At 35.8% G+C, this 26869-nt stretch overlaps 1 protein-coding gene across 8 annotated transcripts in view; it reads left to right on the top strand.

The window, feature by feature from the left end:
* The window catches only part of CEP85L (centrosomal protein 85L), a 227477-nt gene that overhangs the window by 138408 nt on the left and 62200 nt on the right, over positions 1 to 26869 (top strand). For all 8 annotated transcript variants that reach the window (XR_015251502.1, XM_086707691.1, XM_086707688.1 and 5 more), the window contains 2 exons: positions 11025 to 11146; positions 23639 to 23756. Coding sequence is in view for 7 of the 8 variants with exons in the window: in XM_086707691.1 (XP_086563817.1) it covers positions 11025 to 11146; positions 23639 to 23756 (240 nt within the window). In the remaining variant the exon portion in view is untranslated. The remainder of the gene's footprint in view (positions 1 to 11024; positions 11147 to 23638; positions 23757 to 26869) is intronic.

Genomic DNA, 26869 nt, shown 5'->3' with positions numbered 1-26869 from the left:
CTTGCATTCTTGGTGTACTGTATTTACTTCATCTGGTGTTTTATTTCTTGATTATTTGTAGATGTAAGATAGCCCCAAAGTGAAGAAGAGATATGAAATAATATTCAGGATGGTATATTATATTCTCTACAGTGTACCTTTGAGTACTTAAGTATTCTCCCCTAGCAGACAAGGCCTTCATTTCCCCCTTAGCCCTACTCTGTGGGAGAGAGAGAAATAAAATGTAGGTGATATGTATGGTTTTGTGTATATATTTGTTTTTGTTGAAGTCTAACATATATACAGTAAAGTATATAACTGTAATTGGTCTTACCGTGTAATAATAGCTTCATTCTATTTAATAATGTATACACTCTACTCAAGTGAAGATTCTATTTAATAATGTATATACACCACTCAAGTGAAGATATAAAAATTTCCAATGCCCAATAAATTTAACATGACCCTCTTTGTATAGTGTAGTAACATCCCATGCATCTTCACTGTTCTGGCTTTTATTATCATTGAATATGTATGGTTCTTTATCTGAATTCTTTGGCCTCATATAATGTCTCTGAATCTCATCCATGTGTTGAGTATCTGTACTCAACAGATAGTATAGTATTATGTTCTATACCTATAGAACATACTGAGTAGTATTATGTTCTATACCTATAGAACATACTGAGTATTTGTTGACACACATTTGGATTGTTTCAAATTTATGATAAATTCTTTTACTTCTAGTATTGTTGAATGGGATATATGTACATATTTACTTGTAACTATTTTTAGAAAAATCAATTTTATTGAGGTACTTAAGAAACAAAACACACCTATTTTAAATAGAATTATTAGGTGTAACTTATATACAGTGAAATTGAACCTTTAAAAATGTATAGTTTGAGTCTTGAAAAATGTATATAGACATGTATGTCTTAATAGTCATGTTGTACAGCATTTCTATCACCCCAGAAAGTTACATTTTTCCCTTTTGTAGTCAACATCCAATCCCAGGTCTGGCAACCAGTGATCTGATTCCTGTCTCCATAGATTTGCTCTTTCCAGATATCATATAAATAAAATCCACCAGTGTGTAACCTTTTGAGTATGGCTTCTTTTACTCAGTGTAATGTTTTTGTGATTCATCCATGTGTTGCATATATCATTTGTTTTATTGTTGAGTCCTATTGCATTTTATAGATGTAGGACAGTTTGTTCATACCATTTGTCGATTTAATGGACATACATATTGTTTCTAGTTTGGGGTAATTATCAATGCACATTTGCCTATAGGTCTTTGTAGACATAAGGTTTCACTTCTTTTGGTTAGTGAATTCAATGAAAGACACATACTTTATGATGTCACTTTTATGCGTAATCTAAAAAAGCCAAACTCATAGAAACAGACTAGAATGGTGGTTACCAAAGACTGAGGGGTGGGGAAGTGAAGAGATGTTGGCCAAAAAGTACAGACTCATTCTATGAAGCCAGTATTACTTTGATTCCTAAACCAGACAGAGACCCAGTAAAAAAAGAGAACTACAGGCCAATATCCCTGATGAATATGGATGCAGAAATTCTCAATAAGATACTAGCAAATCGAATTCAACAGCATATAAAAAGAATTATTCACCATGATCAAGTGGGATTCATTCCTGGGATGCAGGGCTGGTTCAACATTCGCAAATCAATCAACGTGATACATCACATTAATAAAAGAAAAGATAAGAACCATACAATCCTGTCAATCGATGCAGAAAATGCATTTGACAAAATTCAGCAACCTTTCTTAATAAAAACCCTTCAGAAAGTCGGGATAGAAGGAACATACTTAAACATCATAAAAGCCATTTATGAAAAGCCCACAGCTAACATCATCCTCAATGGGGAAAAACTGAGAGCTTTTTCCCTGAGATTGGGAACATGACAGGGATGTCCACTCTCACCGCTGTTGTTTAACATAGTGTTGGAAGTTCTAGCATCAGCCATAGACAACAAAAGGAAATCAAAGGCATCAAAATTGGCAAAGATAAAGTCAAGCTTTCACTTTTTGCAGATGACATGATATTATACATGGAAAATCTGATAGACTCCACCAAAAGTCGGCTAGAACTGATACATGAATTCAGCAAAGTTGCAGGATACAAAATCAATGTACAGAAATCAGTTGCATTCTTATACACTAATAATGAAGCAACAGAAAGACAAAGAAACTGATCCCATTCACAATTGCACCAAGAAGCATAAAATACCTAGGGATAAATCTAACCAAAGATGTAAAAGATCTGTATGCTGAAAACTATAGAAAGCTTATGAAGGAAATTGAAGAAGATATAAAGAAATGGAAAAATATTCCGTGCTCATGGACTAGAAGAATAAATATTGTCAAAATGTCAATACTACCCAAAGCTATCTACACATTCAATGCAATCCCAATCAAAATGGCACCAGCATTCTTCTCGAAACTAGAACAAGCAATCCTAAAATTCATATGGAACCACAAAAGGCCCCGAATAGCCAAAGTAATTTTGAAGAAGAAGACCAAAGCAGGAGGCATCACAATCCCAGACTTTAGCCTCTACTACAAAGCTGTCATCATCAAGACAGCATGGTATTGGCACAAAAACAGACACATAGACCAATGGAATAGAATAGAAACCCCAGAACTAGACCCACAAACGTATGGCCAACTCATCTTTGACAAAGCAGGAAAGAACATCCAATGGAAAAAAGACAGTCTCTTTAACAAATGGTGCTGGGAGAACAGGACAGCAACATGCAGAAGGTTGAAATAGACCACTTTCTAACACCATTCACAAAAATAAACTCAAAATGGATAAAGGACCTGAATGTGAGACAGGAAACCATCAAAACCTTAGAGGAGAAAGCAGGAAAAGACCTCTCTGACCTCAGCCGTAGCAATCTCTTACTCGACACATCCCCAAAGGCAAGGGAATTAAAAGCAAAAGTGAATTACTGGGACCTTATGAAGATCAAAAGCTTCTGCACAGCAAAGGAAACAACCAACAAAACTAAAAGGCAACCAACGAAATGGGAAAAGATATTTGCAAATGACATATCAGACAAAGGGCTAGTATCCAAAATCTATAAAGAGCTCACCAAACTCCACACCCGAAAAGCAAATAACCCAGTGAAGAAATGGGCAGAAAACATGAATAGACACTTCTCTAAAGAAGACATCCGGATGGCCAACAGGCACATGAAAAGATGCTCAGTGTCACTCCTCATCAGGGAAATACAAATCAAAACCACACTCAGATATCACCTGACACCAGTCTGAGTGGCTAAAATGAACAAATCAGGAGACTATAGATGCTGGAGAGGATGTGGAGAAACGGGAACCCTCTTGCACTGTTGGTGGGAATGCAAATTGGTGCAGCCATTCTGGAAAACAGTGTGGAGGTTCCTCAAAAAATTAAAAATAGACCTACCCTATGACCCAGCAATAGCACTGCTAGGAGTTTACCCAAGGGATACAGGAGTACTGATGCATAGGGACACTTGTACCCCAATGTTTATCGCAGCACTCTCAACAATAGGCAAATTATGGAAAGAGCCTAAATGTCCATCAACTGATGAATGGATAAAGAAATTGTGGTTTATATACACAATTGAGTACTATGTGGCAATGAGAAAGAATGAAATATGGCCCTTTGTAGCAACGTGGATGGAACTGGAGAGTGTTATGCTAAGTGAAATAAGTCATACAGAGAAAGACAGATACCATAGGTTAGGGGGATCCTGAGAAACTTAACAGAAACCCATGGGGGAGGGGAAGGAAAAAAAAAAAAAAAGAGGTTAGAGTGGGAGAGAGCCAAAGCATAAGAGACTCTTAAAAACTGAGAACAAACTGAGGGTTGATGGGGGGGTGGGAGGGAGGGGAGGGTGGGTGATGGGTATTGAGGAGGGCACCTTTTGGGATGAGCACTGGGTATTGTATGGAAACCAATTTGACAATAAATTTCATATATTGGAAAAAAAAGTATAGACTAAAAAATTATAAAACAAATTAAGTCTGGAAATTTGATGTACAGCATGGTTATTATAGTTAATAATACTGTATGATATACTTGAAACGTGCTAAAAGAGTAGATCTTAAATGTTCTCCCCACAAGGAAAAACAAACATAGTAATTTGTTAGGTGGTGAAGGTGTTAGCTAACTCTTTTGGGGTCATTATCAATTCAGCAGTTGTACACAATGTACACAATGTTAAATAATATTTAAATAATAATATTTAATGTTTTATAATAAATAATAATATATTAATGTTATTTAACATTGTGTAGGTTAAATCTGTATAAAACTGGTGGGGGGGTGAAGGCCAATGAGAAGAATTCTTTTGTGGTGATGGAAATGTTTTGCATCTTGGCTGTGTCAATATTCTGGTGGTGATAAGAGTTTTGCAAAACATTACCATTAGAGAAGCTGGGTAAGTATACATGGGAGCTCACTGCATTATTTCTTATAACTGTATGTGTATCTATAATTATCTCAAAAATTTAATTAAAAAAGGAAAAAAGATCAGTTGACCATTATGGGTAGGTCTGTTGTAGATCTTTATTCTGTTCCATTCATCTATCTTTATGTTAATACTGCACTCTCATGAATATTGCAGCTTTATAATAATAAGTCTTGAAATCAAATGTTGTAAGCCCTTAACTTTCTTAAATTTCCACAGAAATTTTAGAATCAGCTTGTCAACTTCTAAAACATCTGCTTGGATTTTAATTTGGTTTGTGATTAATCTATAAATCAGTGTAGAGACAAAGGATATCTTAATACTGAAGTACATCTCTCCTTTTTAAAAAATAGTTTTTCATAATGTTTTAGTGATATTTTATAGTTTTCAATGTACAGATCTTGCCATGGTGTATTGTTAAAGTTTTTATCTCATGGATATAAATTATATTAAAAAATTAAATTTGTAATTGTTTATATGCTACCCACAGAATTATGATTATTTTTATGTTGCTCTTGAATTGTGCAACCTTGGTAAAGTTATTTTAGTAGGTTTTAAAAATTATTCTATTAATGTGATAAGTTGCATTCCTGTGGTAAACCTAGGTCATATTATCTATCCATATGTCTATTTTAATTGATTTTGTTAAGAACTTTTATGTTTATGAGGGATGATGATTTGTAGTTTTCTTTTTCCTGTTTCTCTGGCTTTGATATCAGAGTAATATTGCCAATCTCATAAAATGCGTGGGGAAATGTTCACTCTTTTGAGTTTGTGGAAGATTGGTGTTAATTCTTTAAATGTTCAGTGGAATTCTACAATGAAACTGTTTGCCTAGAGATTTCTTTTTTCAGGAGTTTTGTTGTTGTTTTTAATCTCTACATTCAATTACTCTTATAGTTTCAGAGCTATTCAATGATCCAGTTCATACTGGATGCATTTTGATAGTTTTTACTCTTTGAGAAGTTTGCCCATTTCACTGGTGGTTCAATTTGTGTGTGTAGAGTTCCTCCTAATAATTCCCGTTTTTTTTTTTTCTTCATATCTACAGGATCTGCAGTGATATCTTTTGTTTCATTCCTAATATTCATTTGCATCTTCTCCCTTTTTTCTTTTTCAGTCTAGCCAGTTTTGTCAATTTTATTGAAAGAATTTGCATTTTTTTGGCCCCATTGACTTTAGTGTATTTGTTTTCATGTTTTAAACCTAGTGGATTTCTGGGCTTCTGGGTGACTCAATCAGTTAAGTGTCTGTTTCAGCTTAGGTCATGATCTTGCAGTTCATGAGTTTGACTCTGTGCTGACAGCTCAGAGCCTGGAGCCTGCTTTAGATTCTGGGTCTCCATCTCTCTCTGCCCCTCCCTCATTCACGCTCTGTCTCTCAAAAATGAATGTTAAAAAAAACACAAAAAACAAAAAAACCTAGTGGATTTCTGTTCTTACCCTTGTTTTCTTCCATCTGGTTTCTTTGGCGTATATTTTGTAGTTTCTGAAGATGGGAGTTTAGATCACTGAGTTGAGACCATTTCTCTAATTTAATGATTTAGTGCTATAAATTCTTTTCTTGGTCCTGTGTTAGCTATATCTCACAAATTCTGATATATTTACAATTTCATTCAGTCAGCCTATGTATTATTTAGAAGTGTGTTTTTAAAATGGTGGTACTGTTTTAATGTGAATTTCTGCATTTGCTGCGAAGTGTATTTTAAATCTTCTTAGTTTATAACATGCTTTATTACTATTCTTCAAGCCTCCCCTTACTGTGTTTCTCAAAAATTTTTCTTTTGCACTGTTTTATCTTTTCTTAACATTTAGGTAGAAACTACCTATAAAATTACTACCTGATGTAATAAGTAGTAGACTCACTTTTGGTAATTGTTATTTTCTCAAAAAGTTTGCAATTTCATGTAAAATTTTAGATTTATTGATATGCTGTATATATTAAATACAGTTTGAAGTATTCTTTGCATATATATGAGAGAGAGAGAGAGAGAGATGCAGTCTCTTTTGCAACTACCCAACTTTGATGGGGAAAGCAGCCATAGATAATATATAAAAGAATGAACATGGCTATGTTCCAATAAAACTTTAATTATGAGCCCTGATTTTTAAATTTCATGTAATTTTCCTATGTCATAAAATATTTTGTTTATATATGCCTATCATTAAAAATGACAATTATGGAGACTTTTTCATCTAAGGCTTTTATAACAAGGTCATATCATTATATAATAAAACCATATTAAACAAAGTTATAAAATTCGACCTGAAGTAGAGTTTTAAAAGATTTTGTAAAAAAATCATATTGTGAAGTCTCAACTAGCAAGGCAGCCATTGTACCTTTATGATTTTTTAAAAATTTATTTCATTTCATTCATTCATTCATTCACTCACTCATTCATTTATATTGAGAGAGAACACAAGCATGAGCTTGTCCTGACACGGGGCTCATATTGTATATGTGTAGTATATATATGAGACTACAAATATTTAAAACTGGGGCTTGATCTCATGACCTGAGCCAAAATCAAGAATCAGACACTTAACTGATCGAGCCCCCCAGGCACCCCTGTACCTTTATGATTTTGCATAGAATATAAACAATGCTTTACTATTAAAGAAAAGGAACAACTAATGAAACATAAAAATTGCTTTTAAGTTTACCTATAACATTTAGTTGTGTGTCAGATTTTGTTCTTCTTTTTAATCTTTTATGAGTTAGAGTTAAGGTTCAGTAAGGAAGACTATCATGCTGCTGATTTGGTAATTCTTTGTTACATTTTTTAAAAAATGAGGTATAATTGACATTTAACATATTAGTTTCAGGTGTATAACATAATGATTTGATATTTGTATATGCTATGAAATGGTCACCATTATGTCCAGTTACCATCCGTCACCATACAACTGATGAAAATAACTTGAAGCAGTTCAGACTTCATTCTTGGCAAGGCTAAAAGAGAATCTGACAGAAGTTAGCATAGGATTATTTTGTACAAAATTTATTTTGAGAGACAGAGTGAGCGCAGGAGGGGAAGAGAGAGAGGGAGAGAATCCCAAGCAAACTCCACGCTGTTAGCGTAGAGCCTGACACGGGACTTGATCTAATGAATCATGAGATCGTGACCTGAGCCAAAATCAAGAGTTGGACACTTGACTGGCGGAGGTAGCCAGGCACTCCATTATGAAACTTTTAATATTTACTCTTTTAGCAATTTTTAATTGTTAATGCATCTTTGTTATAAGGAAAGCTGTTCTTTTTTTCCTTTATTTCTGTTTGCTCAGTTTCATAGCTCAATTTTGATTTGTTTTCCAAAGAGTTTAGATCAAGGGAGCTACAAATCAGAAGAATAAATTTTCGTGTTGTTTTGTGTATATTCATGGAAGTGTTTGGTAAGTGCTTTAGCAGTCCATTCTGCCAATGATTCAGGTGCTGTAAGCCAGGCAGTATCGTTATTTGCTTTTCTCTTCAAAACTATTGTTATTTGCTTTTCTCTTGCAAACCTACTTTTTCGTTCTCTTTACTCTCTTTCTTGATACCAAGAAGTGTTTCAAAACAAGAAAAGCCTTCTCATTAGGAAATTGTCAGCCATAGGGAAATTCTTTAGCAGAAGACATATCAAGAGTAGAGTAGTTCATCATCTCTTGCCTGGGCTTTTGTGTTGTTGTTGTTGTTGTTGTTTTTACTTTTTTTTTTTTTTTTTTTTTTACTTTTTTGAGCTGTGTGCATTTGTCTTATTGAAATAGGAACAAGATATAGAAGGTAAAGATAGCTTCAGTATTATAGTATCGGTAGTTCCTGACATGTGGTAATCAGAAATGGAGGAGCCTTTCTTAAGTCTTTGGAAGAAGAAACTATACCTGAGATGTTTTTTTTGTTAGGCATGATAACAATATACAAAAACCATTATTTAAAATATCTGTCTATTGGCATCAGGATATTAATATATAACTCAATATATATGTAAAGTGTGTATTCATTTTTAGTCATCAAATAAATGAAATGTTTAGTATTATAGCACAAATGGCTTACCAAATCATTAATTTGATAATTTCCAAATCTTACATTGAGTTTTGGAATTGTTGAGATGGTTTTTTATTTTGCTTATTAGCTTTTACTAGTTTTAATGAATTCCTGTTTGAGCTATAATTTGACAACATAAATTTAATCAAGTGACTTAACCCACTAAATTGGTAGTCATTAAGTAATATGGAGTTGCAATAAGTAGAGACTTTCTCATAATTTCAGCAATATTGTTTATGGTGCGGAATTCTCTTTTAGCTTCTAAGAGCAGTTACTATCAAAAATGTTTTCAGCTCTTGTGATGATAGGATATTTTGTGAATACCTTATTTAGGCCATAGTAGAAGCAGTGTAACAATTTCCTTAAGAACACATGCTCTTTTGTTGGGGTGCCCCTGTTTGAATTTCAGTTCTGCCAACCAAATGCAAGCTGGTAGGTAGTTCTGAGATGGAAAATTTTTGGAGGGTTGACTACTGCAGGGAACCAACCAATCAGAAAGGATGCCATTTATGGATGGAGCATATTGAAGGCCCCTTTTAATGTCAAGAAGTAACTCTTCATTTGTTGGATGATGGAGAGTTCTGAGGAGTGGCCTGGATAGTGGAGAGGACTTTTGGGGGTTTGGACAACAGCTAGTTACCAACCATGGTAAAAACACTTCAGTACTGTAGCAACTAATGTATCTTTACTAGGGCATATGGCTGATTATCAGTCTGGGTTGTATGTTAGGCAAAGGAAAGAATGAAATTCAGAGAAGGATCTCTGACTAACCTGGCTATATATTGTTATGTGTCACTTAAACTCCAAATATCTGCTCATCTGACAAAGTTATGTTCCCTGTTATTTCCTGGTTTCTGTCCTTCCTAGTCTGTTCATCTTGTTCTGTCTTCTGCCTGAAACATCCTATCCTAGTATACTTGAAAACCATCTTAATTGAACGGGTTAATATAGGACTAGTTGATGTCACACAATTAGTGGTTTATTCAGAAATAGGTCTTGCCAGTAGCATCTTTGGAAAACAAAGGATAAAAATATCACTGAATGTTTGAATTCTTCTGAAGTTGCTTTGGAGTGTTTCTATAGGATTATTTATCCTGCCAAGGAATTTATGTTCCTACTTGATTTATCAATTGTATTAGTGTCCTAGAGCTGCACAAAGGACACAACTGGGTAGCGTCCACAACAAATTTATTGTCTCACAGTTCTGAAAGTTACAAGTCCAAAATCAAGGTGTTGGCTGAGTTGGTTCCTTCTGTGGGCTGTGAAGAAGAATCTGTTCCAGGCTGAGTTCTAGTGGCTTGCTGGCAGTCTTTTATGTTGCTGACGTTTAGATGCATCACTACAATCTCTGCTTTCATCTTCAAATGGTGTTCTTTCTGTATCTCTTTGCATAGAATTTGTGTTCAAATTTCCCCATTACACAGTTTGGGGAATCATACTGGATTCCCCAATCCTAATCATATTGGATTAGGGCTCACCCCAGTGACTTAATCTTTAAAAAAAAATTTTTTTTTAATGTTTGTTTATTTTTGAGAGAGAGAGTGTGAGCAGGGGAGGGGCAGACAGGGAGACACAGAATCCAAAGCAGGCTCCAGGCTCTGAGCTGTCAGCACAGAGCCTGACATGGGGCTTGAACCCACGAGCCGTGAGATCATGACCTGAGCCAAAGTTGGACACTTACTGACTGAGCTACCCAGGCATCCCCCCTCCCCCCGGGGACTTCATCTTAACTTGATTACTGTAAAGACCCTGTTTCCAAATTAGGTTACCTTTTGAGGTTCTTGGGGATTAGGACTTCAACATATCTTTTTGAGGAGATGCAATCAATCTCTGACTATACTAAGTCATACTTACTAGGGTTTTCTTTTTGTTTGTTTCAGAAATTTGAGGGTATTTGTCATATTGGCTTTCATCAGTAATGATTTGTTTTAAATCTTTGAAATTTCAATTCTAAGCAGATTTTTTTCTAAATTGTGTACTTTACACTGGAGACCAGTAATCACCCAAATCATATGTGCTTAAGTCATATTTTCTTTAAATATGTTTACTATTTTGTGAAAATACTTTTGCTTTTGAAATTTTAATGTAATTAAATGTGATGTGATGGATGATAATTTGAAGTCAGCATACTACGATACTGTTTTTATTTCCTTGTAGAAACCTTTCCAGTAATGTTTGTCTAGTCTAACCATGGTACGTTGTTTCATTGTACTTCTTCCTAGGCAGTGAGTGATTAATATCTCACTTACAGAAAGCTTCTACAAGATGAGAATAAAATCTTGTATATAGTGTTGTAATAAGGCAGATTAAATATTGTATTGTCACTACTTCATTAGACTTCTACTTTTACTTCAGAACTTTCTTGAAATTCTTCAAGTTATGTTGTATTCGCAAGTGTGATTTCAAACAGTCTTAAAAAAACCAACGGTTGAGTTTTCTCATTTTTTAATAAAAATCGTTGGGAAAATATTAGATGACACATAAGTATTTCTTTTAAACACTTCTAGTGTACTAATAGTATAAATATATTTGTGCAGGTTTTGACCGGATCCTCTCGTCAAAGTTATTCACCTTCTGGCTATCAGGATTTCAGTAAGTGGGAATCAGTGCTGAAAATAAAAGAAGGACTGCTAAGGCAGAAAGAAATTGTAATTGATCGGTGAGTCTATTTTCTTATTTACTAAATATTTCAGGCACACAGAAATGTAGATTACTAAAACAAATAGTATCTACTACTTAGAGTTTAAGAAGTACAATCTTACAAATACAGTCTCATTTCTGTCCCTCCCTCATCCCACCCCCTTAAAGAACCCCTATCAGAACTGAGGGTTGGTGTGTTCTTTCTGTTTTCTGCCATCCTTTCATTTATGTTAGAGTAACTCATTTGGAAACTCCACTGTCTTTTTTTTTATATGTAGAAAGTTAGCTGCAATGCTAGTGAACTGTCAGAGTTACAGGCTGTATCTTTGTGTTTTATACTTGGAAACTATCAAATTGGAAAGCTACTTTAAAGTGCTAATACTTTTAACTAGTGTGTGTTAGATATGAAGGCAAAGAAACTATGAAAATCATGAATGTTTAAAATTAAATGACTTACAGATAAGAATTTTGGAAATTTGGGGGGACAGTTCAGAAATGTTGCATTTTTGAGTACCAAAGCTCTGAAAAAAAGTTTTTGTACTTAATAGACAGTCTCCTGATTATTTTGAGCAATAAACATTAATTTTTAATTATATTATCCTTGATGTATATTAGTTCTACATAAGTTACGTATACTTTAGGGTTAGTTAAACCTGTGTGTGTAGTAATGGGGAAATTGAGGAGACATTTTTTTCTTAATGCTAGTTACTACTTATTTTCATGTGCTTATTTGAGATAAAGTAGTAGACATTTTAGCCTTAAAATTAAATCCCAGTTCAAATCTTTAAATATATTTAGGGGCGCCTGGGTGGCTCAATCTGTTGTGTCTGACTCTTGATTTTGGTTCAGGTCATCATCTCACAGTTGTGGGCTCAAGCCCCACATCGGGCTGTGCGCTGTCAGCCTCTCTCCCTCTCTCTCTGCCCCTCCCCCACCTGTGTGCTCTCACACACACTCTCTCTTCCCCAAAATAGATAAATAAAACTTAAAAGATATTAAAAAGATAAGTATATTTAATAGCTGAAGTTTCAAAAGATTTTGCTTAGGAATTTACCATTATTAAGCAGTATCTACTGGAGGGTAACTAGAGCACGGATATCTGAACTTTTTTCTCTACTATGTTCCCAACATCTTGAACAGATCCTGGCACTTAGTATATGCTTAATGTTTGATACTTGTGAGGCAGGAGGGAAGAAAGACTTGAGAGACAAGTTGACCAGAGTAAAACCATTTTGATTTTAGGCTGACTCTTAACCTGAAGGTCAGCAAGTCATAAAAAAGAGTCACAAGATCTGACTCATAGAAAACCACAAGACCCCACTCCCTCTGGCAGTAAAAGCCACATAGGTTGGACATTCTTAAAATTGTTCCCTGTGGGTAATTCCAAAACTGTAAAACAATGGAAAAACCAAACTGCCCAGTGTGAATGAAAAACCCCAAGTTAAAGAGTACGCTCCTTTCTGTATGGTTAGCTAATTTTAAAACAAGCTTATAAAACCCTTTGTTAGAGACAAAGAGGAGCCATCTTCCTCACCTGGGAGGAGAGACCACTACGTTGTCTGTGAAGTAGCAGCTTTCTTGTTTCTACACTTAATAAATCTTTGCCCCTTTCTGTAAATGGCTAGCTCTTAAATTCTTTCCCACACAAAGTTAAGAACCCTCTTGGCCATGGGCCTGACACCCTCCCTCTGGAGGCCTTGCCCGTCTGACATCACTTGCATATTTGATAAATGAATGAAGATTCTAGAAGATAGTTTTGATTGAGTTTATGAAAAGGCTGTATAAAAGTATTAGATATTTTTAGTACAAGTGAATTTTATAAGTGGGTAATTATAGACCCTGATGGACATATGTTTTGTACACTTAGAAATTTAATTCACTGTACATACTTGAAATTAATATTTTTTAAGCAGACTGAAATTCAGAATTTTATTAATATGGGTGTACTCTCCCTCAAAACAATCAGAATCTATTGACTTTTATTATTTTTTAAACACCATTGTAATTACTGTTCCACGGGGTATAAATAAGTTAATAGGTATCTTAGTTCATTTGGGCTGCTTTAATAAAATATCATAGACTGGGTGGCTTACAAACAACAGAAACTTATTTCTCCTTGTTCTGGAGACGAAGAAGTCCAAGTTGAAGGCACCAGTAGAAGATGCATTGTCTAGTGAGGGTCTTCTTTCTGTTTCATAGATGGCTGTCTTCTTCCTGCAACCTCACATGGTAGAAGAGGTGAGGGAGTTCCTTGGGGCCTCTTTTATAAAGGCACTAATTCTATTCATGAGAACTCTGCCCTCATGACCTAATCATCTCCCACAGGCCCCTAATCTCCTTATACCATCACATTGGGCTTTGGGATTTTATATATAAATTTTTTGTTGGGGCGGGGCACAAACAGTCTGTGACAGTAGGAAATGCATATAATTATCAACATAATCTGTTAAAAATGTATATATTTCCCAAGTTTGTATCCTGTAGAAAGGTACTAAGGAAATAATCTAAAATAATTCAAGTTGCTCAATTTTGCATTTCTTTATCTAGTCGCATTTACCTATGCAGCTCCCTTCTTATAACGAGTTTTAGAGCATGAGGCTTCAGTGAGTGAATGTATTTAAAAATCTTAATACTGCCAGATGCATGGGTACCATCAGCAAATAGTAGCCACATACACATGATTTGCAAATGATAGTTTTGTTTCTGGGCTTGTTTCTCCTCAGTAGACTCCAGCCCCCTCACAGAAGAGACTGTCTCTTGTACATTTTATTCCTCATAATAGGTACTCACCAAACATTCATTAAGGGGCAATAACTTCATTTTAATGGAAAAGAGGTTAAGGTTGCTGGTTAACCTGTGCTGTTACTGATACTAGTAGTTCTTATAATTGCTCAGCTTTTGCTACTGGATTGATCAGATAAAATTTAGGGATAAGTCATTGTACTTGAGACTGATCCAGAGAGGCCACCCTTAAACCTTCTGCAATGACACAGTGAGTTAATGCTATTAGTAAATGACACTGGCAGGGTAGAGGGGAATTCTCATTTTATCGTTACTTATAGTTTGCAATATGTATATTTGCTATTTAATTGTGTGTGGAAGTAAAATCACATAATTGTATTAGTAAGCTTTTAAAAATCAGTAGTGCATTCTTTGGTGTAGTGTGGATACTTATTTTATTGAAACCATAGCATCCTTTTAATTGCTTTACATGCTAAGGTTTATGATCAGATTTATTAAAGCAAGGCCTAGATGTACATACTATGGTTATTAAAAATTATTGGAACTCCATCCTTAGGTATTTGATCAGTTAACATGTGAGATTTTATTCATGGCAATTTGTAGTACATGTCTTTTACTTTGAGAGGGACTCCATAATGCAAGAATAGTTATTTTTCATCACAGGTGTTGAAGTGAGGTTTGGTTACTTTTTTTTTTTTTAATTTTTTTTTTTTTAATGTTTATTTCTGAGACAGAGAGACACAGCATGAGTGGGAGAGAGGCAGAGAGAAAAGGAGACACAGAATCCGAAGCAGGCTCCAGGCTCTGAGCTGTCAGCATAGAGCCTGATGCGGGCCTCGAACTCACAAACCGTGAGATTATGACCTGAGCCGAAGTCCGTCGCTCAACTGACTGAGCCACCCAGGCACCCCAAGATTTGATTACTTCTATCAACTGCTTTAAACATTTAGATAGTTTTAATAGTTCATTTCTAGCTAAGATATTTTGGTTGTTTATACCTAGGCATATAGTATTATAGAATCAATTTCTAAATTTACATTTGACCTTGAACAGCGTGGTGGTTAGGGACTCTGATCCTTCTGCACAGTTGAAAATCCATGTATAAATGTTTACTTCCCCCAAACCTAAGTGCTAATAGCCTACTGTTGACCTGAAGCCTTCCTGATAACATAGTCAATCAACACATATATTGTATGTATAACATACTGTAGTCTTAAACTAGAGAAAAGAAAATGTTATTAAGAAAATCATAAGGAAGAAGAAATACATTTAACGGTATTATATGTTATTTGTTGAAAAAAATCTGCATATCAGTGGATCTGCACCTTTCAAACTTTTGTTGTTCCAAGAGTCATATTGTAGTTCAGTCCCACCTTCTGTACTGCAATTCAGTTTTGACACTAAATACCCTAAGTTAGCATCAGACTCCACAGCTTTAAGGGCACACAGTCCCCAACAAGACTGCCTATCTTCAGATGCCAGTCTGAAGGTGGCATCACCAGGATATCCACACTTCTAACCAACTGGCTACAAATCTGGTGAGTTCCCAGAATTTTTATTGGAGTTTCATTGTGTAGGCACAATTGATTAAATCATTGGCTGTGTGATTGAACTCAGTCACCAGGCTCCTCCTCTCCCTGGCGGTTAGATTGGCTCAGAGTCACAGACCTCCAGTAACATGGTTGGCTTTCTGGTGAATAGTCCCTCCCCATCCTAAAGCTGCTATCTAGAGCCTGTGAGTCACCTCGTTCTCATAAATACGAGAGTTTTCCAGGGGGCTCATTAATAATAAACACTCCAAAGATTTAGAGTCTCCTTCCCAGGAACAAAGGCTGTTTCTTTATAACTCTTTATTATTGATTCTCTATTATTTGTAAAATCTTAAGATTTGAAGATACATATGTAAGAACCCTTTTAATATACCTTGGGAATATTTTCAAGCTATACACTTAGCTTTGTTTGGCAGGCCCACCTTTGGAGAAATTGAAAATTCTGACTAGCCCAAGAAAAATTAATACAATCCATCCTCTTTTTTTTCAAATTAAAAAATACTAACAAAGTACATTTAGAAGTATATTTCGAAACTAAAGCCCAGGGTCATATTTCATATTGTCCCAAAATGTGTGAAAGCTGATTTTGGAAGCCAAGGGTGAGGAGACAGGTTCTTCAAAAACCGTTTTATCCCTTGTTTACAGTACTAGAGGTAGTTTGAAAAATGTGAACTAATGAAATAGAGGATACATTTATATATGGTTGTAGGTTTTTCCTTTTATGTGCCCTCTTTTGAAACAGATTGGGAGAAAGGAAATGCATGGAAAATTAAAAGAATAAAATCTCAGGGTGCCTGGGTGGCTCAGTCGGTTAAGTGTCTAGCTCTTGATTTCAGCTCAGGTCATGATCATTCTTGCAGTCGTGAGATCAAGTTTCACATCGGGCTTCGTGCTGACCATGGAGCCTCCTTGGGATTCTCTTTTTCCTTTTCTTTCTGCTCCTCTCTCTCTCTCTTTCTCAAAATAAATAAATAAAACTTAAAAAAAGAATAAACTCTCATCTGTCTTTCTCATTCCATCCTAGATCTTTTGCTACCTGTGCCTTTATTTCAGTTCCCCTCTCTCCTTTTATTTTGGTAATGCATGGGGGGTGTCTCTTTGATAACCATTTCTGTTAAATTATTTAAGATGGTATATTGCGCATTTGGTGGTAGTATCCATAATGGCTTCAGAAGCCATTAAGGATTTAAACAAAAAAATTTTTTTAATGTTTATTTTTGAGAGAGAGAGACAGAGTGCGAGTAGGGGAGGGGCAGATAGAGAGGGAGACACAAAATCCAAAGCAGGCTCCAGGCTCTGAGCTGTCAGCACAGAGCCCAACAGGGGGCTCGAACTCACAAACCGCAAGATCATGACCTGAGCTGAAGTCGGACGCTTAACCGACTGAGCCACCCAGGCGCCCCAGCCATTAAGGATTTTAAAACTCACAAGGGAAACTATTTTCAGAAACCAAATTTAATTAGAAAAGAAAAGGAACCTTCTCAAAGGTAACAGATACATACTTTTGCTTTTCTGTATTTTCTCAACTAGAGACTGAATTTGTGCATATTCTTATTTGTTCCCTGGATCAGGGACAGGATCACTGCATTTCTAGGTAGGTCCAATATTTCTTTTAGTCACATAGTTGTTGTAGCAGCTCCTTGATTTCACAATTTTGACCTAAATTTTTAAAATATATTTTCTGATTTAAAGGCCATATTTATTAAGTATTCTACCTGATTCCTTTTTTGTTCTGTTGTAATAGTCCCTACTCTGGTCAGGACCTTACTGTCTGTTTCAGTCAGTTCTTGGCAAAAGGAAGGTCTGGGACTCACTGGGTACCAGCTCTCACTTTTTTCTTTTTTAATGTTTATTTATTCTTAGAGAGAGAGAGAGCAAGAGCAGGAGAGGGGCAGAGAGAGGGAGACACAGAATCTGGAACAGGCTTCAGGCTCCCAGCTGTCAGCACAGAGCCTGACAACAGGGCTCGAACTCACAAACCGTGAGATCATGACCTGAGCCGAAGTCAGACACTTAACTGACTGAGCCACCCAGGTGCCCCTCACTTTTTTGTTAACTGTGAAGAAAAAAAAAAATCACATAACATGAAATCTGTCATTTTAACACATCTTTAAGTATGTAGTACAGTTTTAGCTTTATGCATAATTTTTTACAGTAGAGTTCTAGAACTTTTTCAGTTTGCATGCCTGAAACTCTGTACCCATTCAGCAACAACTCCTCAGGTCCTCCTCACCCCAGCCCATGGAAACCATCATTATACTTTTCTGCTTCCATAAGTTTGACCACATTTTTTTGATAATGTAGGGGAGGAAAAAGTTTTTCTTGACCCTTTAGGGCTCCCTGGCTGGATCTTGAAATTAAACTGACAAAACAGATGAACAGTGGAAAAGCATACAAATTTATTTAATACAAGTTTTACGTGACATAAGAGCCTTTATAAGGAAGTGAAGACCCATAGTAACTGACCTATTTTATGCTAAGCTTGTTGAAGAATGGATAGTCATGGAGGAATATGATAGATTAAGAAGTATGAGGTAATTGTGTAGTAAACTGGGAGAAATTTAGGAAGGCATTCTTGGTAGGATTCTTCCTTGGGTCCTTTAGTCTTCAGAGATAGGGATGTACCTTTCCTCTGGGTTTGGTGGGGGGGGGGGCACCTTCCACTTGAGTGTTTTGTGACATGTTTAGGGAAGAAGGGCAAGGGTGGGGAGGAGGTCAGAGTGACCTTGCTTTTGTTATTTTCTCAAACTCCTTTGACTTAAAACATTCAGTATACCAAGGTGCCATATTTTGGGTTAGCATGTCCTGAACCCAGTCAAATCCTCCTATAAGTGGAATGATGCAGTATTTGTCCCTTTACGACTGCTTATTGCACCTAGTATGACATCCTCAAGGTTCATCCGTGTTGTAGCATATGACAGAATTTCTTCTGCTTTTTAGACATTGTTTGTATATGACATTTTTCTTTATTTATCCATTGATGGACATTTAGGGTGTTTTCATCTCTTGTCTATTAGGAATATCACCTTTGTTTTTGAAAGATATTTTGGTTGATATGTAATGCCTTGATTGGCAGCTATTTTCTTTCAGCACTCTGAAGATATTATTCCATTGCTCTCTGGTTTCTCTTGTCATCCACAAGTCTTCCTGCTGCCATATTGAATTTTGTTATTTTTTGGATGTAATCATTTTTTCTATTTGTTCTCAGCTGTTTTGCTACAATGTGCCTGTGGTGGTTTTCATCATATTTGGTATTTTTGGAGATTAAAGTACTTCTGATTCCAGGTTAATGTTTTTCATCAGTTTTGGAAAATTCTTGGTCTTTATCTTTTCAAATATTCTATTGCTTTCTTTTTATATTTTTACTAGGACTGCAAAATATCTGTGTTAGACAATTATCACCATTTCTTATGTCTTTTTCTTTTATTAAGAAAAGTAGAGAAAGGGGAGGAAAGAGAATTAATTAAATGTTTAACTTAAGAAGACCAGTAAAAGAATAGTAAAATAAAAGAGAACAAAGGAAATAATAAAAGTAAGAGCAGAAATTAATCAAACGGATAAATCTCTTAGTTCTACTAATCAGGGAAAAAGAAAGACTCAAAATATTAGTAATAAAAAATTATGGATTTCAAGTCAGTATTATAAACTTACATCAGCAAATCTGAACACACAGAAGAAAATGAATAATTTTAAAGGAATACCAAAATTGACTTGAAAAGAAATGGAAAACTTGCATAAATAAGTAATGTTCAAGGACTATAATCAGATGATGTTAACTAGATATATTGAGGTGGTGGGGTGCCTGGATGGCTCAGTCGGTTGAGCATCCGACTTCGGCTCAGGTCATGATCTCGTGGTCTGTGAGTTCGAGTCCCATGTCGGGCTCTGTGCTGACAGCTCAGAGCCTGGAGCCTGCTTCGGATTCTGTGTGTGTGTCTCTCTCTGCCCCTCTCCCGCTCATGCTCTGTCTCTCTCTCTGTCAAAAATAAATCAAAACATTAAAATTTTTTTAAAAGATATATTGAGGTGGTTATTTCACAATATATACACATCAATGTGTTATACTCAATCATTGTTATATATTTGAAATTAATATGTCATATATCAATTATACTTCACTTAAAAAAAAGTATAATCAACAATCATAAGTCTTCTAGATCCAGATAGTTTTAGAAATAAGATTTGCCAAATTGTATCTTTAACGTGTTTTGTTTTCCTTTCCCATTGAAAAAAGGGGGGAGGTGCCCGAGTGGCTTAGTTGGTTAAGTGTCAGACTTTTGATTTCAGCTCAGATCATGATTTCCTGGTTCACGAGATCCAGCCCTAGTGTTGGGCTCTGTGCTGACAGTGAAGCCTGCTTGGGATTCATTCTCATTCATCTTCCCCCTCTCTCTCTCTCTCTCTCTCTCTCTCCCTCCCTCCCTCTCGCCGCCCCCCATCTTTCTCTCTCTGCCCCTTTCCCACTTGCCTGCTCTCTCTCTCTCAAAATAAATAAATGAACATTTTAAAATAGTGGGGCTTTTTTTGTTTTTGTTTTTTGTAGATAGCATATAGTTGAATCTTTCTCTTTATCCATTAGGACAATGTCTGCTTTTTAATTGGAGTTATTTAGACCATTTACATTTTGTAATTATTGATATAGTTAAGTTTAAATTTCCTGTCTTGGCTGTTTGTTTTCTAATTGTCCCATCTGTTCTGGGTTCCCCTTTTCTTTCTCTTAAATTAGTATTTTTTTTTTATAATTCCCTTTATGTCCTTTGTTGGCTTATTAGCTATAACTCTTTATTGAGTTATTATAGTGGTTGCTATAGAGTTTATAATATACATCTTTAAAGTGCAGTAGTCTACCCTCAAGCATGACTTTACCATATACTGTTTCATGTATAACATAAGAATCTTATGAAAATATACTTCCATTTTTCTTCTCCCAGTCCGTGAGATATTGTGTCATACATTTTACTTCTACAAAGATGATAAACCCCACAATACATTATCAGTTTGTTTGTTTGTTTGCTTTACACCGTCTGTTGTCTTTTAAAGATATCTAAATAATAAGAACAGTATATTATGTATTTGTCCATGTAGTTATCATTTTTAGTGCTCTTCTTTCTTTTGTGTGGATCCCAGATTTTCATTTAGTATTGATTTCCTTTACTTGGAGATGTTCCTTTATCATTTCTTATAGTTGAAGTCTGCTGTGATGGATTCTTTGAGCTTTTTAAATTTTCAAAAAAGTCTCTTTCACCTCTGTCTTTGATGAATTCTAGGTTGGTAGTTTTTATTTTGCTTTAAATTTGTCTTGGGCAAAAAATTCTGTAGATTGATACCTTTTAAATTTTCATACTTTAATGTAATACTTTAAAGTACTATTGTCTTCTTGTTTGTATTATTTTAGATGAGACATCTATCCTTTTTACCTTCATCTTTGTGATTGAACTTATCTTTTTTCACAGCCTTCTTTTAAGATTTTATCTTTATCACTGATTTTAAGCCATTTGATTAAAATGTTCCTTGGTTTAGTTTTCTTCTTGTTACTTGTGCTTGAGGTTCTCTGGTATTCTTAGATTTGTGGATGTACAGTTCTCATTAAATCTGGAAACATTTTGGCCAGTTTTCTACAAATATTTTTCCTGTCTCTACCCCCCTTTAGAGATTCTAATTATATACATATATATATACATACATATATATACATATATGTGTGTGTGTGTGTGTGTGTGTGTGTGTATATATATATATATATATATATATATATATATATATATATATATTTGTCCTCTTAAAGAAATCCCACAGCTCACTGATGCTCAGGTCATGATCTTGCAGTTCATGGGCTCAAGCCCTGCATCCGGCTCTGCGCTGACAGTGTGGAGACTGCTTGGGATTTTGTCTCTCTCACTCTCTTTCTGCCCCTCCCCTGCTCTCTCTCTCAAAATAAATCAATACACTTAAAAAATAAAAATATAAGTTATATTATCCTGCTTCTTTGCATGCCTGGTAATTTTTGATCAAGCGCCAGGCATTACAGATTTTAACATTTTTTGGATGTCACATGTGTTTGGATTCCTGAACTTTGTTCTGGAGTCAGAATTGCCCTTTGTTGAAAAGTGCTGCTAAATGATGCCCTGTGAATTATGAAGTTTTCCACTGTGGCATTTGAAAGCAAGCACAGTTCTAGGACCCATGTAAGTTTCAGGCACTGTTCATTCTTATCTTTTTGGTGGACCACCACCTGCCATCCTCCCCCACATATGCACTCTAAGTAGCTCCTCATGTGTTTATTCATTAGTACTCAACTAAATATTCAGGGTGACTCTGCACTGTGAGCTCTGATTGCCTTGGTTTCTCCAGCATCCCAGCTTTGTCTTTTCAGTTCAGAGAGAGGCCTCTTTCCCTGTGTTGGGTAGGGCCTGCAGCAGTAGGCTCTGGCAGTCATAGAGCTCACCTCATTTGTTGCCCATCCCTCAGAAGTCACTGTTCCTAATTAACTGATACCCAGTGTCTTGAGCGTCATTGTTTCCTGTATTTTGTTCCGTTTTGTAATTGTGTCAGGCAGAAAGGCACAGCTTGTGTCACAGCTTGTGTCTATTACTCTGTCTTGGCCAGAAGAGGAAGTTTAGTTTTCTTGGTAAAGCTTGAAATTCTTTGACAAGTGTCGTGACTCTCCTAATTTATCTGTTTACTATTTTTTTTTTTAACATTTATTTGTTTTTGAGAGAGTGCTAGGGGGGCAGGTCAGGGGGGGCAGAGAGGGAAACACAGAATCTGAAGCAGGCTCCAGGCTCTGAGTTGTCAGCACAGAGCCTGATGCAGGGCTCAAAGCCAGGAACAGCAAGATAATGACCTGAGCTGAAGTCGGATGCTTAACCAACTGAGCCACTCAGGAGCCCCTATCTGTTTACTATTTGATGTTTTCTATTTGAATTTTCTTTAAGGATAGTGTATCTAAAAAATTAAATGGCTCAGAGTAGAATAAGTTCTCTGATTCAGTCTGAAACTTATAAGCTAACTTGCTCCAAAAGTTACTTTGTGAGTAATTTTGGAAAATACCAAGCTATATGTTTACCCACATGTATGCTTACTTTTTCTTAAAAGCCTTTCTTCCTCATAACCTTATGATGAGACTTGTTATTAAAAGATTTTTGAAGATTGTCAAAAATACATATAAAGCTCTTAACAGGATACCAGCTACATAACCATTTTCAAATATAGTTGACCCTGAACAACACAGGTTTGAACTACATATGCCCACTTATAACATGGATTTTTTTTTCCAGCAATACAGTGCTATAAATGTATTTTCTGTTCCTTATGATTTTCTTAATAACATTTTCTCTAGCTTTATTATAAGAATATAGTATATAATACATAGAGCATACAAAATATGTGTTAGTCAACTGTTTACATTATTGGTAGGGCTTCCAGTCAACAGCAGGCTTTTAGTAGTTAACTTGTTGGGGAGTCAAATATTATATGCCGGTTTTAACTGCATGACAGGGCAGGGAGGGTCAGTGCCCATAACCCCCACATTGTTCAAGCATCAGCTGTATATAAGGGTACATATTCACAAAAGTTTAACTTGATTAAAGTAAGCTGTGAGTTGCTGAGGAAAGATTTGAACTTCAGTGTGTCTGTTTCCAACATGAAGTTCCATTAAAGTGAAACGTCTGAGCTTTCCAAAGATGCAACTCTGTCACCAGGTGAGTTCTCCATCATTGGCAATGGTTGTATGTAGACTGTGTAACCTAGGATGTTGCTGAGAAGATGCAGGCCTAGAACAGCAGTTAGGCTAGATGATATTTGAGAAAATACCTTTCATCTCTGACAGTGAGATTCTCAGAACTGTCAGTGTTAAACAGAATTTGCATGGATGAAAATAATGGATTTTAAGGTAAAGGCATTCTAAATTGAGGACATAACATTTATTATATTAGGTAACAAGAAGAAAGGAAGCAAAACATGACTTTGTTATTACTAAGAAGGATAGTCTACAAAATACTGTATTTTATAAAACACAAGAAATACTCTACAGTATAAATACCCTTTCTGTATTCGGCATAACCCATGGTGTGGTGGTTTTTTAAATTTCCCTATTATGAATGTTAATATTGATAATACTCTTAACTCTTACATCAAATTATTGGAATAAAGTTCTACTCTTAAATGGTCTCTTAGAAAAGCATATTCTTTATAATGTCTCCTCAATTTATGTTTTGCAGGCAGAAGCAGCAAATTAGCCACTTACACGAGAGGATAAGGGATAATGAAATACGGGCACAACATGCCAAGTTAGGACATTATGTGAACTGTGAAGATTCTTTTGTGGCTAGTTTGCAGGTAAGGTGTAGAGAATTTTGTAGTTGTTGTTTATTAATAAAGTATATGTTAATTATATGCTGACCTTGTAATATTAGGATGCTTTTTAATTAATCATGTTCATGTTTACATACATAATAAAAGATGTCCCAAGAATTGTCTTCTAGATGTCAGGTTCACACCCCACACAGGAATTACTGCTACCAGTTTCTAGTGTATCCTTCTAGAGTTGATATGTATCACTAGCAGATATAAATGTATTTTATTCCTCTATCTTCACAAAAAGTATCAAAATATATACATTATCTATTCATCTTGCTTTTCTCCTTTATATTACATAAATTATATAAAATGCAGTGAGTAAAAAAGCAGAGAAAAACTCACAAATACAGAGAACAAACTGATGGTTGCCTGGAGGAATGGGCACAGCATAACACATAGACTTGTCAAATCACTATGTTGCACACCTGAAACTAAAGTAATGCGGGTCAACTGTACTTCTGTTAAAACAATTTCAGTGATTATTTCTATGTCATTACAAAGACAACATCCTTTTCCTTTGCTTTTACAGCTGATTGATTTCCCATTTTATGGAGATAGCATAATTTATTCATCTTGTCCCTACTAGTCAGAATTTGGGTTGTTTCTTGTTTGGGGCTACTATGAATAATGTTGTGAAGAATAAAACACTGTTTTGCTCATGCGAGTGTTTTTAACTTAAATTCTCTGAAGTGAAATTTATAGGTATTATAAGAGTTGGTTTCTTTTACTGATGTTGTCAAATCGCTATTATATTAACACACTGAGATTTTTGCCTTTCTAGTGGGTTTGCATAAAGGGTAGGATGGTGGAGTTATCTCCGTGGTTTTAAAAAAATGTTAGAATTCTGTTAAAATACATAATTTCTACCATCATAGAAACATAACATAACATCATAGAACATAAAATCTACCATCATAACCATTTTTTTCATCCTAACCATTTTAAAAAAAATTTTTTTTTTTAACGTTTATTTACTTTTGAGACAGAGAGAGACAGAGCATGAACGGCGGAGGGTCAGAGAGAGAGAGGGAGACACAGAATCTGAAATAGGTTCCAGGCTCTGAGCTGTCAGCACAGAGCCCGACACGGGGCTCGAACTCACGAGCCGTGAGATCGTGACCTGAGCTGAAGTCGGACGCTTAACCGACTGAGCCACCCAGGCGCCCCCATCCTAACCATTTTTAAGTGTGCAGTTCAGTGGTGCAAATACACTTATAATATTTTGCAATGATCACCACCATCCATTTCCATACCTCTTCACATCTTACAAAACTGAAATTTTGTACCTGTTAAACAGCAACTGTCTATTCACCTCCCCAACCCCTGGCAACTACTGTTCTACTTTATGTCTCTATGATTTTGATTACTCCAATTATCTTGCGTAAAATAAATCATACAGTATTTGTCTTTTTGTGACTGCCTTATTGCACTTAGTATAGTTTCCTCCAGGTTCATCCATACACTAGCATGTGTCTAGAGTTTCATTCCTTTTAAAGGCTGAATAATATTCCATCATTTGTATATCACAGTTTGTTTTATCCGTTCATCTGTTGACAGGCATTTTGTCTGCTTCCACATATTAGCTCTAGTAAGTAATGCTGCCATGAACATTTTTTATATTTATTTGAACATGGGTATATAAATATCTCTTGAAGACCCTGCCTTCAGTCCTTTTGAGTATATACTCAGAAGTAGAATTGCGGGATCATATAGTAATTCTATTTTTAAGGTTGTGAGGAAGCACCATACTGTTTTCCATAGTGACTGTACCGTTTTGCATTTCCACCAGCAGTATTACAGGGTTCCAGTTTGTCCACATGGCACCAACACTTGTTATTTTTTGTTTTGTTTTTTGATAGTAGCCATCCCAATGGGTATGAGGTGATATCTCATTGTAGTTTTGATAAGCATTTTCTTAAAGATTAGTGGTATGAGCATCTTTTTATGGCTTATTGGCTCTTGGTACGTCTTCTTTTTTTTTTAATGTTTGTTTTTTTTTTTTCAACGTTTTATTTATTTTTGGGACAGAGAGAGACAGAGCATGAACGGGGGAGGGGCAGAGAGAGAGGGAGACACAGAATCGGAAACAGGCTCCAGGCTCCGAGCCATCAGCCCAGAGCCCGACGCGGGGCTCGAACTCACGGACCGCAAGATCGTGACCTGGCTGAAGTCGGAGGCTCAACCGACTGCGCCACCCAGGCGCCCCAGTGTTTGTTTATTTTTTGAGAGAGAGAGTGGGAGGGATGGTGGGGAGGCACAGGGAGAGGAGGAAAGAGAAAAATCTCAAGCTCTGTTGGTCTTCTCATTCACAAAAAGTTTTTTTAAAATATTTTCTTAATGTTTATTTATTTTTGAGAGAAACAGAGAGAGAGGGAGACACAGAATCTGAAGCAGGCTCCCGATGCGGGGCTCGAACTCATGGACTGCGAGATCATGACCTGAGCCAAAGTCGGACGCTTAACCAAGTGAGGCACCCAGGCGCCCCGATGCACAAATTTTTTTAATTTTTCAAGTCCAGTTTGTCTACTTTTTCTTTTATTGCCTGTGCCTTTGGGGTCATATCCAAGAAATATCGCCAAATTCATTGTCTTGAAGCTTTTGCTACATGTTTTCTTTTACGAGTTTTATAGTTTTAGGTCTTATGTTTAGCTCTTTGATCTACTGTGAGTAATTTTTGTATATGGTATTTGGCAAGGGTCCAGCTTCATTCTTTCCATGTGGATAATCCTGTTTTCTCAGCACTATTTGTTGAAAAGACTCTTTTCCACAAGGTGTCTTAGCACCTGATCCAAAATCATTTGACCGTGTATGCCAGGATTAATTTCTGAGCTCTATATTCCATTCCATTGGTCTATATATGTCTTTCATTATCCACACATTATTCATAACAGCACCACACTGTTTTGATCACTGTGGCTTTGTATTAAGTTTTGAAGTCTGGAAGTGTGAGTCCCCCAGGTTTTTCTTCTTTTTAAGATTCTTTAAGCTATTTGTGGTCCCTTGAGATTCTATATGAACTTCAGAGTGGCTTTTTCTCCTTTTGCAAAATAATGTGATTTTGATAGGGATTGAATCGAATCTGTAGATCACTA

Source organism: Puma concolor, chromosome B2, assembly GCF_028749965.1.
Source record: "Puma concolor isolate L17-30 chromosome B2, mPumCon1.1.hap2, whole genome shotgun sequence".
NCBI classification, from domain to species: domain Eukaryota; kingdom Metazoa; phylum Chordata; class Mammalia; order Carnivora; family Felidae; genus Puma; species Puma concolor.
This window is presented reverse-complemented; position numbering and strand designations above follow the sequence as displayed.